We start from the raw sequence: 16,926 nt of genomic DNA, 5'->3' as shown, positions 1-16,926 counted from the left end.
GATTCTACTATTAAAATTCTAGGAAGGGTAATCTTAGATAGGCTACATGTATGGGCTAATGAAGCTAATATTTTAAGTGACCTGCAGTATGGCTTTAGGAAAGGTCTTGGTACTATTGAACAGTGTTTGAATTTGCATATTTTAATTGAAAAATACACCAAAGTGAAAGAGGGACGAATGTTTTTAACTTTTGTGGATCTTACCTCAGCATTCGACCCAGTAACACATTGTAAACTTTGGTTAGTAATGGATAAACTGGGTGTGGATAAACAGATTATTGACTTCCTGAGAGATCTTTATGCAGGAGCATCGGCCAGAGTAAGATATGGAAAAAATGGTGAATGCACTAGATCCTTTGCAATCAAAAGGGGTGTAAGACAGGGCTGTGTCCTGGCGCCGTTCCTTTTTACACTTTATATTAACAACGTGGAAAAGACATTGATAACAGAGTGTAGGGACGTACCAATGGTAGGAAAAAGATCAATCCCAATTCTGTTATATGCAGATGACGCGGTCCTGATGGTCAGAACACCGCAGGCCATGCAAAGAGTAGTTACATCCTTTTCTGATTTTATGAATCAGCTTGATTTAAGCATAAATTGTTCGAAGACATTCACCATGCACTGTGGGCCGGGTGCACAGAGGAAGAAAAAAGCAATTTATATTGGAACTACCCCAGTAGAGGACACCTTAACATTTCCCTACTTAGGGGTCTTAATTGATAGCTCCGGGCTATGGAACAATACAATTAAGACAAGGAAACTGTTGTACTGTAAATCTATCATGGCTTTAAAAAATTTTAGCCGAAAAATAGGGAGAAAACCAATTAAGGAAATGTTGACTGTTTACAAAGCAACTTGTGTAGCTATTGTCACTTATGGGGCAGGCCTATGGGGATATGCAAACGCCAGCACATTACAAGTGGTCGAAAACAATTTCATGAAATATCTCCTAGGTGTCCCACAGAGTGTTTCAACATATGTTTGCCATATAGAACTTGGGGAACCATACTTAGAAGATATAATAAAAACTGCACCAGTTCTATTATGGCATAGAATATGGACCGCAGATGAATCTGGTTTAAACCGAATGATCATGGAAAATGCGATGGGTCTAGAGAAGTGTGGGAAAATTAGATGGCTGAATTATATTAATAATTTTCTCACGCTACTAGGGCTAGGGGACTATTATACAGACCCACCCTCTCTTTGTAATATATCTAGGAAATGTTTAAAAGATAGATGTATGACCTATTTGCAAGAGACCAGAGTTAGAATAGAGTTTAAGAAAACTACGGTAGTAGCCCATGAGCAAATTGTAATTTGCAATAGTTTACAGCCATATTTAAAGCTACAAACGAGTGATTATGAAAGGTTTTTACTGATACGTTTTAGATTTAATTTACTATTTAGATCACTCAGCTTTCCATCTATGAATAATTGGTCAAAAATTTTGAGTAAATGTCCCTGTGATGATCTATCAGTGCAATCGGATATGCATATACTTTTCTTTTGTAAATTTTATACCAGACCAAGACAAATGTTTGTTGTTCCTTTGCTAAAAATGATGGAAATTAATCGGTGTCGCCCTGCTTTTTTAGCTGTACAGAAATTGGATAATATTTTAACAGTCGTATTTATTTCCTCATTCCTCAAAAATGTTTTTAAATTACGGAAAACAATTGAGATCTGAACTTACTCGGTTTTTCATATGTTTGGTTCCTATAATTGTCATTTTCATATATGTGTAATTATGTCTTTGTACTTTTATGGTTATTTTGTTTTAATAACCGAATAAAGATCAACTTGACTTGACTTGACAAAATCCAATCAGTTCAACCGGAGGTAGAATTTGAAAAGTTTTACGTGTAAAATAGCACTGAAAAGATCAAAGCACCACCCATGAACATATTATCGTGAGACAGGAGCAAAGTCAAACGTTTTGGCTGACCGCGATGCAACCCGGGTCGGATAAAAAAAGTAGATTGGGCTCACTCTCTGCTTACCTTCGGACTTAGAAGAACTTTTGAAGAAAAACAGTCTAAAAAGTTCAGCAGGGCAGTTGGCAGTGTTTAAGGAGAAGGCGTCGTCACTGGGGAGCCTCTGGACAATGTCCTGGTGAAGATTTCTATGTTCTGACTTAGTCTCTTTTTTGGAAGTTGAAAATCTCCAACGGGATGAAGCTCCAGCCTGTAGCTGATGAGGGCTTGACGAGGCCAGATACCCCTTCTACAAGGAGCTTCTGAAAAGGATTTGCTGCTGCAGAGAAGAACATAGCTGGAGCTGCAACAAAGTCAGGCTGGCGAGCAATGCTCCTTGGACTTATAGAACATCAGGTAGGGCCGGTTCTCCTCTTGGTTCTCAAAGCACTTTTTGGTCAAAAGATTTCCATGTTTTGGATTTCGGCTATCTGGGCATCTTTAGCACCATTGCCATGGATCAAGGACTGGAGAGGAACCACTTGGAGGGTCAGGACTCACTTAGGCAGGGTCCAGGTGCGGGTTCAAGATGGTTGGAGCCTTTTCTGTCCTGAGCCCCTGATCTGGAAGCCAATCAACTAGCCCGTGAAGTCAGTCTGGAAGTCCTGGGTTCAAGTAAAAGAGCATGGCTCAAGCAGCAGGGCCTACTTCTGGGGTCTCACAGCAGGCTTCAGGGACCAAAGCAGTCCTTCTTGGTGCAGCAATGTAGCCTTCTGAAGTACACAGCATGCCATAGCAGGAGGCAGTCCTTTGAGAGTCTTTATGCAGCTCCAGAAAGTGAAATGAAGAGTGGGTCTGAGGGTCTTATTGTCATACCTGGTTCCTCCTTTGAAGTGGGAGAAACATCTGGAGGCCTCGCCTCACAAGAGTGTCTGGAGTTACCTGCCTACCTCCCCTGCTTCCATTCTGACTGTAGGCACAATAGGCTAGTGTGAAGCTTTGTGTGAGAGCTAGGCAGAGTTTATTGAAGTAAAAGTGGGGCTGTGCACAGCTCTGCCCCCACCATCCTTCCTGAGTCGGCCCATCCAGGCACAACTAGTCCCTCTTTCGGATGGCTGTCTGGGAGGGATAAAAAAAGCCAACAGCCAAATACATTCAGTCATGTGACCCAGGAACAGGCTGCAGGCACCAAGTGGTTTGGACAGGAAAACGCCAACTTTTTAAGTGACATTTTTAGAATTATGACTTAAAATCTGAGTTTACCATCAAAGAGGTTTTTAAATTACAATTCCTCAGACACCAAGCATGACTTTTCTTATTCTTCTCAATCAAACGTTAGCACTTATTAAATGTAAAAGTTAGCCTTTAGTTATCCTATAGAAAAGGTAAGTTTTTCACTACCGGGACATGTAAAACTTAAAAGTGCATGTCCAATTTTATAATTACAACACACCCTAGTCTATGGCTGTCAAGGCCTACTTTAGGGGTGGCTTATATATATATATTAAACAAGCATTGGCATAGCCAATAGGTCTCGCCTTTGGGACCTTATAAGTGTTTAGCCATGCAATAGTTGCATAGCTAAATACTTATAAGGTCCCAAAAGCGAGACCTATTGGCTATGCCAAGCGGCCGTGAAAGTGAAAGTTATTGACATTAAAGCAAAAGTTAAAGTAATCACGGTAAAGAACGCCGCGCGCCCGCGCACATGCACTGTAGCTCTAGGCTGGCCTGGTAGCACATTTTGGAGCCCTCTCAAAAAGTCTCGCCAGATCAGCGCATGCGCTGGGTCAGGCGAGACCTAAAAAGGGAGTTTTAGGCCTGGCAAATAGGTTATATTTTCAAGTCGAATTGTCAGTTTACACCTGCATACAGGCTGCATTGGCAGACCTGGGGCATGTTTCAACTGGCTTCTTAAGTGGGTGGCACAGTGAGTGCTGCAGGTCAACTGGTAGTGTTTAATTAATGAGCCCTGTGTGTATGGTATACCACTTTACTATGGATTTACAAGCAAGTTTAATATGCCAGTCAGGTATAGGCCAATTGCACCATGTTTTAGGGTGATCACAAGCACTTTAGCACTGGTTAGCAGTGGTAAAGTGCACAGAGTCCTATGTTTTTCACAAATGTCACCCCTACCTGTCCCATAGGGTAACATTTGGTTGCCCTATTACATTTAATAAGTACTAACATTTTTATTTTATTTTAAATATCTTTTTATTGTTTTAGACAGAAAGGCAAAACAAAATTAAACAGTTCGACCGGTTTGACAGATGTTGAACAGATAAGACAAATCAGATTAATAAGTGCTAACATTTGATTGGGAGTAGGTATGCATTTTGTGTTTATAATGGTGTAACATGTATAAGTGCATAAAATGGTAATTAAAATCTTCTTTTAGAAAGTTAACATTTTCATGTCCTTTGCTGTTTGGAGACTGCAGGCTGTCCTAGGTCTCATGACTGGGTGTAGTTGTCAGTTGGAATTTAATTCCTCCCAGGCAGTCACACAATTAAGGAATTTGGTGTGCCTGAATGGTCCTTCAGCTGGCAGAATGTGGGGTGGAGCTAGGCACAGCCCCACTTGCAACTGAATAGGCTGTGCTTTAATTTCACACAAAGGACTTGTCACCACTGCATTATCTCTTTAGCCAGCCCCTGAAACTCCCACGGTACAGGTGAATGGGGCTTCAGAGGAGACCGCCCCAGACGCTAATAATGAGGACATTGCTTCCCTTGGTGACCCGCCTCAGTTTGTTGGATGGCAAGTAGAGGGTAGATTCACCAGGGAGGAGTTCCGTAAGGCACAGAAGGAGTTCTCAAACCTGGAGACAATGAGGCTTTAGGCTGAAGCCCAGGCAGCTAGTGATACCTCTGGAGATCACCTCATATACCGGAGGGCTGACCTCCTGAATAGTGAGCTGAAGGCATCTGTGCATGCGGCAAAATGTGGGTTGGTAGTCCCTCAATGCACATGGCCATCCTACTGGGGCTGGCTCATGAAAGTCTGCTGGCAGGACATCTGGGGCAGGACAAACACTTTGCCAGGTTTGTCTCTCACTTCTATTGGCCCTGGATGAAGATATCCTCAGATACATTCTACAGGGCTTGTCACATCTGCCTGACCAGTAGGAAAACAGGGAAATAGCTAAAGGCTCCCCAAAATCCCTTATCTGTCATTGGCACTTGTTTTGAAAGGGTGGGCATTGACATTGTTGGGCCTTGGATCCCAAAATGTTCTTAGGCATCAGGATTATCCTGTTTCGAGGGGGCCATGCCTCTAGATACTCAGAGGTCATACCTCTGAGGACTCTGACTGCACCTTCAGTGGCTAAGGCTTGATGGGGATTTTCACCTGTTTGGGGTACACCAAAGAGGTGGTGTCTGCCAGGGGCACCAACTTCATGAAGGAGTGTGGGGTTACCTACTATTTCTCCACACCCTACCACCCACAAAGCAATGGACTTGTTGAAAGGGTCAACAAGACCCTAAAAGGCATAATTATGGCTCTGCCTGAGACCATGGGGAGGAAGAGGGACGCGTCCTTACCATGTCTGCTTTTTGCCTACAGGGAGGTGTCACCGAAGATAGTTGGGTTTATCCCTTTCAAACTTGTGTATGGTCAGGGGCGCTCTCAGTCTAGTAAAAGAGGAGTAGGAGCAAGCTCCCTAAAAGGCCCCACAAGATGTGAATAGCTACATGCTAGACCTCAGGAACCAGATGAGAAAGCTTCTGAGACCTTCGAGGCCAGCCAGTAAGTCTTGAAGCAATGGTATGACCAGACAACTACCACGGTGGAGTTTCAACCAGACCAAAAGGTGTGGGTGGTGGACTCAGTGGAGCCCAGGACCCTCCAAGACCGTTGGACTGGGCCCTATGAGGTGTTTGGGAGGAAGGTGGAGGCCACCTATCTGGTGGACCTCAAGACCCCCTTAAGTGTACTCCATCTCAATTGTCTCAAACTCCACTATGAGAGGTCTGAAGTCGCTAATATACTGGAATTGGGAATGATTGAGCACTCTAGTAGTCCCATGTCTAGCCAAGTAGGGCATATACCCATAGCTGCCCTACCGGGTGCCTTGCCAAAACTCAGGTTCTGCGTGGACTACGTGGGGGGAGCTCAACTCAGTCACCAAAACTGATGCTTACCCAATCTCCTGAGCTGATGAGCTCACTGACAGATTAGGGGTTGCCAAGTTCTTGAGTACCTTTGACTTGACTGCAGGGTACTGGCAGATTGTCCTGACTGAGGGGGGCTAAGGAGTGTGCCTTTGACACACTAGATGGTCACTACCATTTTAAGGTAATGCCTTTTGGTCTGAAGAATGCCCTTGTTACCTTCCAGGGTTTGGTGAACCAGGTCTTGGCTGGGATGGAGGCCTTCTGTGCTGCTTATTTGGATCGCATAGCAGTCTTCAGTAGTAGCTAGGAAGACCACCTCTTACCCCAGCAGGCTCTGAAACATGCAGCCCTGACTATCAAGGTCAGTAAGTGCCAGATAGGGCAGGGTTCTGTGGTGTACTTAGGACACCTTATGGGCTGTGGTAAAGTGCATTCCCTCCAGGCCAAAATAGAAACTATCCTGGCCTGGGAGGCCCCCAAACTCAGACAGAATTTAGGATCTACCTGGGCCTCACTGGTTACTACAGGATGAAAAGTAGCAGCCCAGGAAGATGATCTGAACAGAAACTGGTCTGAAAGCCTTTGACTTCCTCAAACAAGCCATGTGCGCAGCACCTGTGCTCAAGGCCCCTGACTTTTCCCAAGAGTTCATTGTACAAAAAGATGCCTTTCAGCATGGCACGGTACAGTCTTATCACAGCTCAATGAGGAGGGCCTAGACCAACCTGTAGCTTTAATCTCTAGGAGGCTACTTCTTAGGGAACAGAGATGGAGTGCTATTGAGAGGGAAGCATTTGCTGTGGTCTTGGCACTGAAGAAGCTAAGACCGTACCTGTTTGAGACTCACATATGGGTTCATACAAACCACATGTCCCTCAGATGGCTCATGCAGATGAGGGGTGAGAATCCAAAACTGTTGAGGTGGTGCATCCCCCTCCAGGAAATGGTCTTTATAGTGAAACACCGCCTGGATCAGATTACTCCAATGCTAATGGTTTGTCCAGGTTGTTCCAGCTTAGTGATAAGAACTACCAGGCTCAAAATCAGAGTCCAGTGGCTCCCTGACGACAACGCTCCCTCCTCAGACATCGCCTGCAGCCTTGCCCTACTGAACTTTATTTCCCTTTTGTCGAACATTTTCTTCAAAATGTCTTATAGGTTCGAAGTAAGTACTGACGGGGCCAAAACAACTTCTTGTATCCAACCCGTACTCTATTGCGGTCAGACACAATTTTTACTTTGACCCAATTTTGTGCGACTAGATGGTTTGTCCAGGTTGTTCCAGCTTAGTGATAAGAACTACCAGGGGGTTAGATAGTTCTCCCCACTTTCAGCTGGGGGGGGGTTGGGGGGGGAAGGCACTGTTAAACCTGCCAACCTTAGGATGGTCTTCCCCCAACGTTTTGCCTTTTTCCCTCCATTTATTTGCTGAAATTCGTTTTTATTGGCCTTAGGACTCTGTGGACTTTATCACTGCTAACTAGTGCTAAAATACTTTTTCTCACTCCCCTAACCATGGCACAATTGGCTTACACCTGATTGGCACATTTAATTTACGTATAAGTCCCTTGTAGAGTGGTATATGCATACACCCAGGGCCTATAAATTAAATGTTACTAGTGGACCTGCGGCACTTATTTTGCTGCCCACTTAATTAGCCCCTTAAAACATGTTCCAGGCCTGCCATTGCAGCCTGAATGCAGTTTTAAACTGCCAATTCGACTTGCCAATATAACCCCCTTGCTAAGTCTTAAACTCCCATTTTATTGCGTATACATCACCCCTAGGTTAGTCCCTAGACAGATCATAGGAGAGGTTGCATTGCACTTAAAAGGTTGTACATGTACCTTTAAGTTTTACATGAGCTGGTAGTGAAAAACTCCTAAATTCGTTTTGCGCTGCTCTGAGGCCTACCTGTCTAATAGGATATTAATGGGTTTTCTTATTACATTTATTAACGGCTTTACCACGGCGGAAATTGTGCGGGGCGTTCCATGGAGTGGGCGGGGCCGCGTCAGCCAATGGACGTACGCAGCACTTCCGAGGTAGTGCTCGCGACGGCTGTTGGCCGACGGGCACACTCAAAGGGTTAAGTGTTAACATTTGATTGGGAGCAGGTGAGCATTTTGTCTTTGGTATATATGAAAATGTAATTAAAAATCCTTTTTAAGGGTACAGTTGAATTTTAAATTACACAATTTTGAAAATGTCTCTGTTAGAAAGTTGGCATTTTCCTACTCTTTGCTATTTGATGCCTGCAACCTGTCCTGACCTATCCTTAATTAGGTATGCCTGAATGGGCGACTGGCTGGATGAATGGGGAGCGGAGCTTGGCATGGGCCCACTTGCAACTGAATAGGCTTTGCTCTGCATAAAGGACTTGTCACCACTGGATTGTCCCTGCACCCGGCTTGGAGCCAGGGCAGGTGAGTCAGGAAATTCCAAACACTTCAAAGAAAAACTTCTAGAAACTTCTCCTACTTCAAATAAGGCACCAGGTATAAAAATAGGACCCTCAGAGCCACTATTCAGTTCATGTTCTGGACCTGTGGAAGGACTCAGAGGACTGCTTGGTGCTGTGGCCTGCTATGTACTCCACAAGACTGCTTTGCTGCCTGGAGCTTGTGTTCAACCCTCGGAGGCCTGCCCTGCTTCATTACTTGAACCAAAGACTACCAGAGTGACTCCAAGGGTTCATTTGTTGGCCTCCTGATCAGATCCTCAGGGTCATAAAAGGCTCCCACCATCTTGAACCAGCACCTGGACCCAGCTGGAGTAGTCCTGAACCCCCAAGTGGTGCCCCTCCAGTCCTGGACCCTTGGTTGCTGTGTTAAAGGTGTCCAGATAGGCAAAATCCAAAACTTGGGACTTTGAAAGTTTTGGGCTAAAACTTGCTCTGAAAACTGAGGGAAGACCGGGGCCAACCTGCTCGTCCATCTGCTCATGGTGCATCACTGGTCGGCCTGATTTGGCAGTAGCTTCCACAGTGTTCTTCTGCGCAGCAGCAAATCCTGTTCAGCGGCCCCATGGCGAAGGAGTATCAGACATCCTGGAACTCTTGTCGGCTACAGCCTCCAGCTTCAGCCTGCTGAAGATTTTCAACTACCAAAAAAGAGACTAAGTGATCTTGGCGAACAGGGTTACTCTATCACAAACTTGACTGATCCATCGTCCGCCAAATTGCAAATACCATAGGATATAATGGAATTGTGACAGAGTAACTCTGTTTGCCAAGATCATAATCAGGCTCAAAATCAGAGTCCAGTGGCTCCCTGACGACAACGCTCCCTCCTCAGACATCGCCTGCAGCCTTTCCCTGCTGAACTTTATTTCCCTTTTGTCGAACATTTTCTTCAAAATGTCTTATAGGTTTGAAGTAAGTACTGACGGGGCCAAAACAACTTCTTGTATCCAACCCGCACTCTATTGCGGTCAGACCCAATTTTGACTTTGACCCAATTTTGTGCGACTAGATGTCCACAGTTGACGCTTGGATCTTTTAGGCACTAGTTTTTTCTAAAAACCTTAGAAATTCAGAAGTCCGGTTCTACTGTGTGGATTTTGGAAATTTTGGCATCAAATAATCTTTTTTAATGTTCAATGGATTTTTCTTTCGTTATGTTTTCACTTTAGTCCTGTTTGTTTGCTGAATAAATACTTTACACATTGCCTCTAATTAAGCCTGACTGCTTTTGTGGCAAACTACCAGAGGGTTAAGCACAGGTTAGTTTAGTGACTTTGGTGGTTCACCCTGACAGGGATTGTGGCTGTTCCTTGAACAGGGGTCAGCCTCCCCACCCCCCCATTCAACCAACAACCCAATTTCTAACATTGCTCATCTATGGCCATTCAGGCCTTACAATAAAACCAAATCTGTGCCCCTTTGTGACCTAAAACTATCTTAATGAGGATGAAACAGTTAGGGGCATATCTACAACGACGGCGATAAATAGACGCAAAGCGCGCTTAGCGCTTTTCTATTTATCGCCGTCTATCGCTTGATTATATCGCCCTGTTAGCGTGTTATTTACAACACGTTTCCCCAGGGCGATATAATTACCAGCCATAGCGGGGAAATCGCCGTTTTGCAGGGAACATCGCTGGTCTTCCAGCGATGTTCCCAGCAAAATGGCGATAACCTTGCTGATACGACCTACAGGGTCGTATCAGCACAATCCACCCCCATTATAGGTATGCCTAAGTCTGCATTTTAGCAGACGTTAGTTTCTGGCGAAAACAGTGGTTTTCGCCCAAAACTAACGTCTGCTAAAATGCGTTGGCAGCCTTGTAAATATTGCGATGTGCACATCAGCGATATTTACAAGGTTGTCCTGCCCAGTGACGCCCACTTTGCATCTCATTAGAGATGCAAAGGGAGGCGTTGGGTAAAAGGGTGCTAACATGCGCTAATGCATGTTAGCACCCTCTTGTTAATAGGGCAATATTTTTATCTCCGCTTTTTTGGCTTTAAAAGCCAAAAAAGCGGAGATATAGGCCTTGTAAATATGCCCCTTAGTTTGTCTCATCACAACCAATTAAACCCGACACCAAAGTGTTCAGATTTTATTCAGTTCAGTGTTTATTGCCTATTCAAACTTTATTGAAAACCTGAAAATGTGCAAGTCCCGTTAAATACTAGGCCATTTTCATATGTTAAGTTCTGGCAGGTTTGACTTGTCAAATTTAACAAAGGTAGCAAACGTTGCCACTCTATGTAATTATCGGTTGCAGTAAATTGCACCACTTATACATGTGATCCCTGGATAAACACATTTGTGCAGGGAGCACAGTATAACATGACACTTATGATCAGTCCATAAGAATTGCTAAAGGTGGTAGGTGGATGATTTTCGGAGGGGGAAGGCAATCATGAAATTTCCCTATAAATGGAACAATTGGCTGAGTCCTGTTCAGATTATGGCCTTTGTTGGTTTATGATCTGCTTACACGTATAGAAATTGGATAGTGAATAACTGATTTTATATTTATCATAATTTTTGGTTTGCTGTTTCCTATTTAATGCAGATGCTGAGCGACGGGAAAGTGGTACTTGCTTTGTTTCATTATGTAAAGCCAAATGAAAAACCCGGAGTTCACGACTGGTCTGCTGCCCATTTTGAGGATTTGCAGCTTCATGCAATTGCTACTCTTGGTACTGTGGCACATTTGCTAGTGGAAGACTACATGGTTTGCCAAGGAAATACTCGGCTTCTTTTGTTTTTAGAATGGTGTGTTGGCCAAGGTGAGTGATCGCAGAGACAGATTATTATGACTATTGATAACTTCTATTATATTTTATTGAAGTGCCGTGCGATTTCCAATATTTGAATGGCAATAAGAAAATACAGCTTTAGCATCTTCATTGTCTGTGCATGTAGTCTATAGAAATGTTTGAGATTTCCAGTACTTTACTTACCAGTGATTCAATAGGGTGTAGAAAAAGGAATTATTGTTACTTTGAACTTAGTAAAAACAGACTGACGAAACCCTGATAGTAAGGTCCCCGGGGACTTCAGGTAGTAGTTAAACAGCAACGGTAATACGATCCACAAATTTACATGTGAAAGGGGAAATCTGAGCCCGTGTTATGTAATGGGTACTCTATCCCAGTTGGACCTGGCCCTTTTTGCAGGGTTACTCCCAAACTTTCTGCCTTCCTCCTGTATTTTTTCTGACCTGTTTTAGGTGGCTTTAGGACTCTGGGCACGTTACCACTGCTATTCAGTGCTAAAGTGCATGTGCTCTCTCCTTACACATGGTATTATTGGATTGCACTGATATGCATTTTTTATTTATCTGTAAGTCCTTTGTACAGTAGTATCCCATAAACCCAAGGCCTGCAAATTAAATGCTACTAGTGGGCCCACAGCACTGCTTGCGCCAACCACAGTAGTAGACTTTTAAACCTGTCTCAGGACTCTGCCACTTCAGGGCCTGCATGCACAGTTTTACTGACACAGTGATTCGGCTTTTAAAGTTACTTGCCAAGCTTGCAACTCACCTTGTACTACATACAGGTCACCCCTAAGGTAGGCCCTAGGCAGCCCTATGGGCAGGGTGCTATGTAGGACAAATGTAGGACATGTGCCTTTATTGTGTGGCATGCCCTGGTAGTGACAAACACCCTATTTTGTTTTTCACTACTGTGAGTGCTGCTTCTCTCATAGGTTAGCATTGGGGATGCCCTGATGTTTTTGAGTGGTGATTGGTAATTCCTGATCTAAAAGGAGTAGTGCTGCCATGTTTGGTATGTTTGGAATAGTGGTGATAAATCCTGCTTATTGGTGTATGTGGATTTTTCATTACTATGTTAGAAATGCCACTTTTAGAAAGTGGGCATTTTACTGTGCTTAAGACTCTTGTGCTTTTCAGCCTGATTCCAATCCACGTCTAGGGTAGAGTGAGAGCTGGTCTTTGTGCATTCTTACCAGACAGTCATCACACAGGAAGGGGTTGGGTGTAACAGGGTTGCATTTGCACTCATCTACATACTAAAAGGGCTTACTGGGCTAAGAAAGAGGGAGGCGGGGTGCACTTACATTTGTATAGGCTGTGTCCCTTCACTCACACAAAAGGCTTGTTTACCTCCTACTGATGTCTGGAGCCAGGGCTGGGCTTGAAAGGGGGTGTTGTGCACTTCTAAGATTTCTTTTAAAATTACTTCCACATCAAAGACATTTTGAGTATCAGTACCAGTACAGGGGCTTTGACCCCATGTTTTTAAACACTGCATGGGATTTGTAACCAGACAATGCTGGTGCTACGTACTGCACCACAGGATTTCTGCGCTGCCAGTAGCACCACTACTTGGACTTTGCTTTGTTGTGCTGACCTGCTTGGCTGCTAGAGAACCACTGTGCTAAGGAACTAGTGTGCTGGCCTGCTGCCTGTGTCTCTGCTCTTGTGCCCTCAGTTGTTCTCCTGAGACCAGTGACTGCCCAGAAGTGTGTGTGGGACTCTGAGTCCAGCCTCCCCAGTCACCTGCAATTAGCACGTGTAGAGCGATTCATTCGGAATTTGATTGTGCCCTAGAGAGAAGCGCATGTTGAGCACTTTATTCCTTTGTTTCCTATCCCTGAAATGAACACACTCTGATGCTTCATCTTTCTAACTCCATAGCGCGGTGCATTGCCCTTGAACTAGCAGGTGTAAGGCGCTCCCGTAGAAAGTCTGAGGTGCGGGCAACTTATCTCCAAAGATGGTGCGTGCTGAGCGCCTTGTCTACCTCAGAACGCCGAGATTTTGAAGCGCACCTATAATCCCCGGGTACTCCCTAGTACTCCAGGGGAATAAGCAGGCATCCACTCTGGTGTGCTCACAGTTCCCTGTGCTTGTCCTGGTTGAGGGAAGACCAGAGTGAGGGACACCAGTGTCCGCTTTTGTTTATCTGCCCTGCGAGGTTTCAGTCCGACTCTCAATTCTCTCAACAAGATCGAGAATGGCTACCTGGCTTTGTGATCCTGACAGAGGAGAGGACCGACAGAGGCCTCCCCGAGGGATTGGGCAGTGTGTGTATCTCCATGTTGGCACTTACCTGGGGAAACTACATCTTACCATGGAGTCGTACCGCGACAGAGGCCCCTGATTATCCTTCAGAATTTGCTGTTTCTTTGGAACCCAGCAGATATTACCGTATTAAAGGTAATAGGCACACAGGTGCTGTTATGCCCTACGTTTGGTGCCTAAATTATCGCTGAACATGTTAGAGAAGCGCATGTATGCTGTATCTATGTGGTAACCTACATGTGCATGGTGATATTTGGTGATTTAGGTGTTCTGGTCATTACATGCTGAATTTCATGCCCTGAATATACTGATATGTCTTTTATGCCTTGCGTTGTCAGGATAACAAGGAAGGCATACTATGCACAGTAATACTTTCTTTCATGATTTTTTTCAACATAACGGTTGTTTCTTTATTGCACTTGTGATGTTTTGAAAATCGCCTAGTTGGCAAAGTAATTACTGATTTATGTTGTTTTGGTCCATGACCTATGTATAATATTCTTCATATTTTTATATAACATGGTGTGTCGTCTCTTTCGTGGTGTATTTATTGTGTTGCTGGTGTGTGTGTTGCGCAAACACTTTACACATCACCTCTGGGATAAGCCTGACTGCTCTGGCCAAGCTACAATGGAGGTGAGCAGGGGTTATTTTAGGTATGTAGCTCCCTTACCCTGACTAGATTGGTGGGTTCTATCTGGCCTCCTTGCATACCTTAGCCAACTAGAGACCTCATTTCTAACAGTCCCTGTTTGGCCACGGAACACCTATAAGCAGGTGCACCGGGTGTAAACAGGAACAGTGCCCCCTATTACAATGAATGCGCTGCACCCAGGGCAGGGGAAAACTTGCAACTGCCCTTGGAGCAGCGCATTCAGTTAAATACAAAGCACCTGTTTACAAGCATCTCCATGTTTCACAATGCAGGTGGCAGCCACCTGCACTTCAAAGAGGGGGCAGAGCTTCACCTGCAGGCGGGAGCAGTGAGTGACTGCACCTGCCCGCTAGGGGGCTGCCCTCAGGGGGCATACTAACAGTGCTCCAGCTGTTTGTCTCTGCACCCCCAGCCATAATATGGCACAGGTGCAAAGGCAAAGTGATTCCCTCATTTGCATAGGGCTACACCCCTATGCAAATGAGTGAACACCATCTCATGATAGTGCTGGAGCTACATGTGGGCCAGCACTATCAGTATGCAAGCAGGGGTAATCCAAGCATTTACAGCCCCTTCTGTAAAAGCATAGTGCCTGTTGCGGCCCCGGGGTGCAATGTATAATACAGCCCTCAGAGAACTCATTTCAAGATCGTTCTGACAGGTAAGAAGAGAACCAACTCCGGTCCTTTCCTACACATTCCATCTCCGAAAGTATGTTAGTCACTGGTATTCCAGTTTATGCCATGTTGAGGTTTCCTATGAGCTCTCTGGGTACCAGTAAGCATAAACCACCATCATGAAGAATGTGGAGAGAATCATCGAATTCTTTCAGGATTTCACCCTTAGTGCTGCACATTACTTATATAAATAGCATGTACAGTTGAAGGTGTTTCACAGTGTCGATTCAACTCGTGGTAATGATAGACTGAGCTATCTCCCAAAAAAGTGACCATCCCATAGATGCAGTAGCTCTTAGATAGAACAATAGGAAAGCGAGCAGCTCCTGATCCTTTTTTTCTTTGCAGTTGTATTTAATAATACTGTGCAAACCTGGCTGGGGAACAACAGCATCGTTTATATTGGGGGTAAAAGAGAAGATTCAAAATTGTGCACAAAAATTAGACTTATGAGTTGTATTTTGTCAGTGGTAAGACTCTTCTGTTGAGTCAGGGTGGACTGTGTAAGCTTAAAAGTGCCTTATCAGACGTTCTACGTGTGGTAGTCATCAATAAGGTACTTTTCAAAGTGTACTGATATCGTAACATTACAGTATAATGTGTTTGTGCACTGTTTAAGAATGTGTCTGAGCGATACCACACTAAACATTGATGTACATGTTTTTAGCAATGGTAATAGATGGTTTCCTATACGATTAATAAAACATTGCACTTGATGCTATATAAATGAAGAAAAAAATTAGAAGGCTACATATAAATATGTATCTTTTCACAGATCACTTCTTTGGAAAGGGTAACAGTTTCCATGGTGCAGGCGGTCGTGGGAACAAGCGTGCCCAGATGAGGTATTGCCTTAGACTGCTGCGGGCAATGGTGTCCCTTGGCGATGAAACTGTGAACGAGGATCTTTGTGATCAGGGAGCAATTAGCCAACTACAGGGTAAAACATAAGTCAAGTTACACTATTTATCAGAATTAAACTGTCTTAAACTGTAACATCAATATAGTTGCATCAATTTTCATGTTAAACACAAGATAAGAAATGTGCATAAGTATTATTATTTTTTGTTTGTAAGTTGTCCTTGATATCTTTCTTTAATATCACTTCTTTTTTGCATTCATGGTGCACTACGCTTACATTGGTCAGTTTTCCTTTATCAACTATGTGACTACACTGCCACTTTCAGGTAGCAGGAGAGAAGTTCTTCTCTCTTCTTTGTGGAATTTTACGATTTTTTTAAAGGTTTCATGTTCACACGCACTTTCTTCTTGTATGTTTATTTTGGTCTCTGCGTTAACTCTTCCTTCAACACAATGCGAAACACAGTTCAATAAATGTGAGAAAGTTGATGTTCACATATGTCTGGGCTAGACCTCCACAGGTACTTTACCATCTTCCCTTTGTCCATGTAGTCAATACTATTGTGCATTCTCTGTTATTTACTGTCAAGGACTGCTCCATAATGTTCACAGGTGTTTTTTCAGTGTTCACTTTAGTAGTTGATCTTAAGTTTATACACAGAATTGTGAAGTAAGTTCACTCCTTGTGTTTGAGGCTCGTTTGTAGAGCTCAATAAACCTCTTGCCTCCTGCCCTATTTGATTCAGCTCCTTTGTTGTGTCCCACCAACAAGCCACAACCGGCGTGTTACCCAGTTTGGTCTGATAAGGCAAGGAAGGTAAAATCTCATCATGCTCCTAGCAAAGAATCTCTCACATCCCATCCACAAAATCTCACCCAGTTCTTGACCACAGATATTGCATCCTCATAACACATTCAACACCCAACCTCATACACATCACACTGACCCCACCACACACCATCAAACTACCAAACCCAATCCCAACTCATGCTCTTTAAAATTTTTCAGTACAACATACTCAAGGCTTCACAGACCTCTTCACATATAAAGTTGACACACTCCTCATTAAAGAAACATAGCTCACCTCCCACATGATTGAACCTCCTCTGTCTTTGTTCCCATAGGCTGCAGCATCCAACAGGCAGTACATGCACATAAGAAACAAAGAGGATGTGCTGTAATCTATA

General features: G+C 44.0%; 1 protein-coding gene across 1 annotated transcript in view; it reads left to right on the top strand.

The window, feature by feature from the left end:
* Positions 1 to 16,926, top strand: part of CFAP69 (cilia and flagella associated protein 69) — a 630,939-nt gene that overhangs the window by 379,960 nt on the left and 234,053 nt on the right. Inside the window, exons 12-13 of the mRNA XM_085631353.1 lie at positions 11,065 to 11,281; positions 15,653 to 15,817. Of these exons, the coding sequence (XP_085487479.1) occupies positions 11,065 to 11,281; positions 15,653 to 15,817 (382 nt within the window). The remainder of the gene's footprint in view (positions 1 to 11,064; positions 11,282 to 15,652; positions 15,818 to 16,926) is intronic.

Source organism: Triturus cristatus, chromosome 10, assembly GCF_964204655.1.
Source record: "Triturus cristatus chromosome 10, aTriCri1.1, whole genome shotgun sequence".
Taxonomy (NCBI): domain Eukaryota; kingdom Metazoa; phylum Chordata; class Amphibia; order Caudata; family Salamandridae; genus Triturus; species Triturus cristatus.
This window is presented reverse-complemented; position numbering and strand designations above follow the sequence as displayed.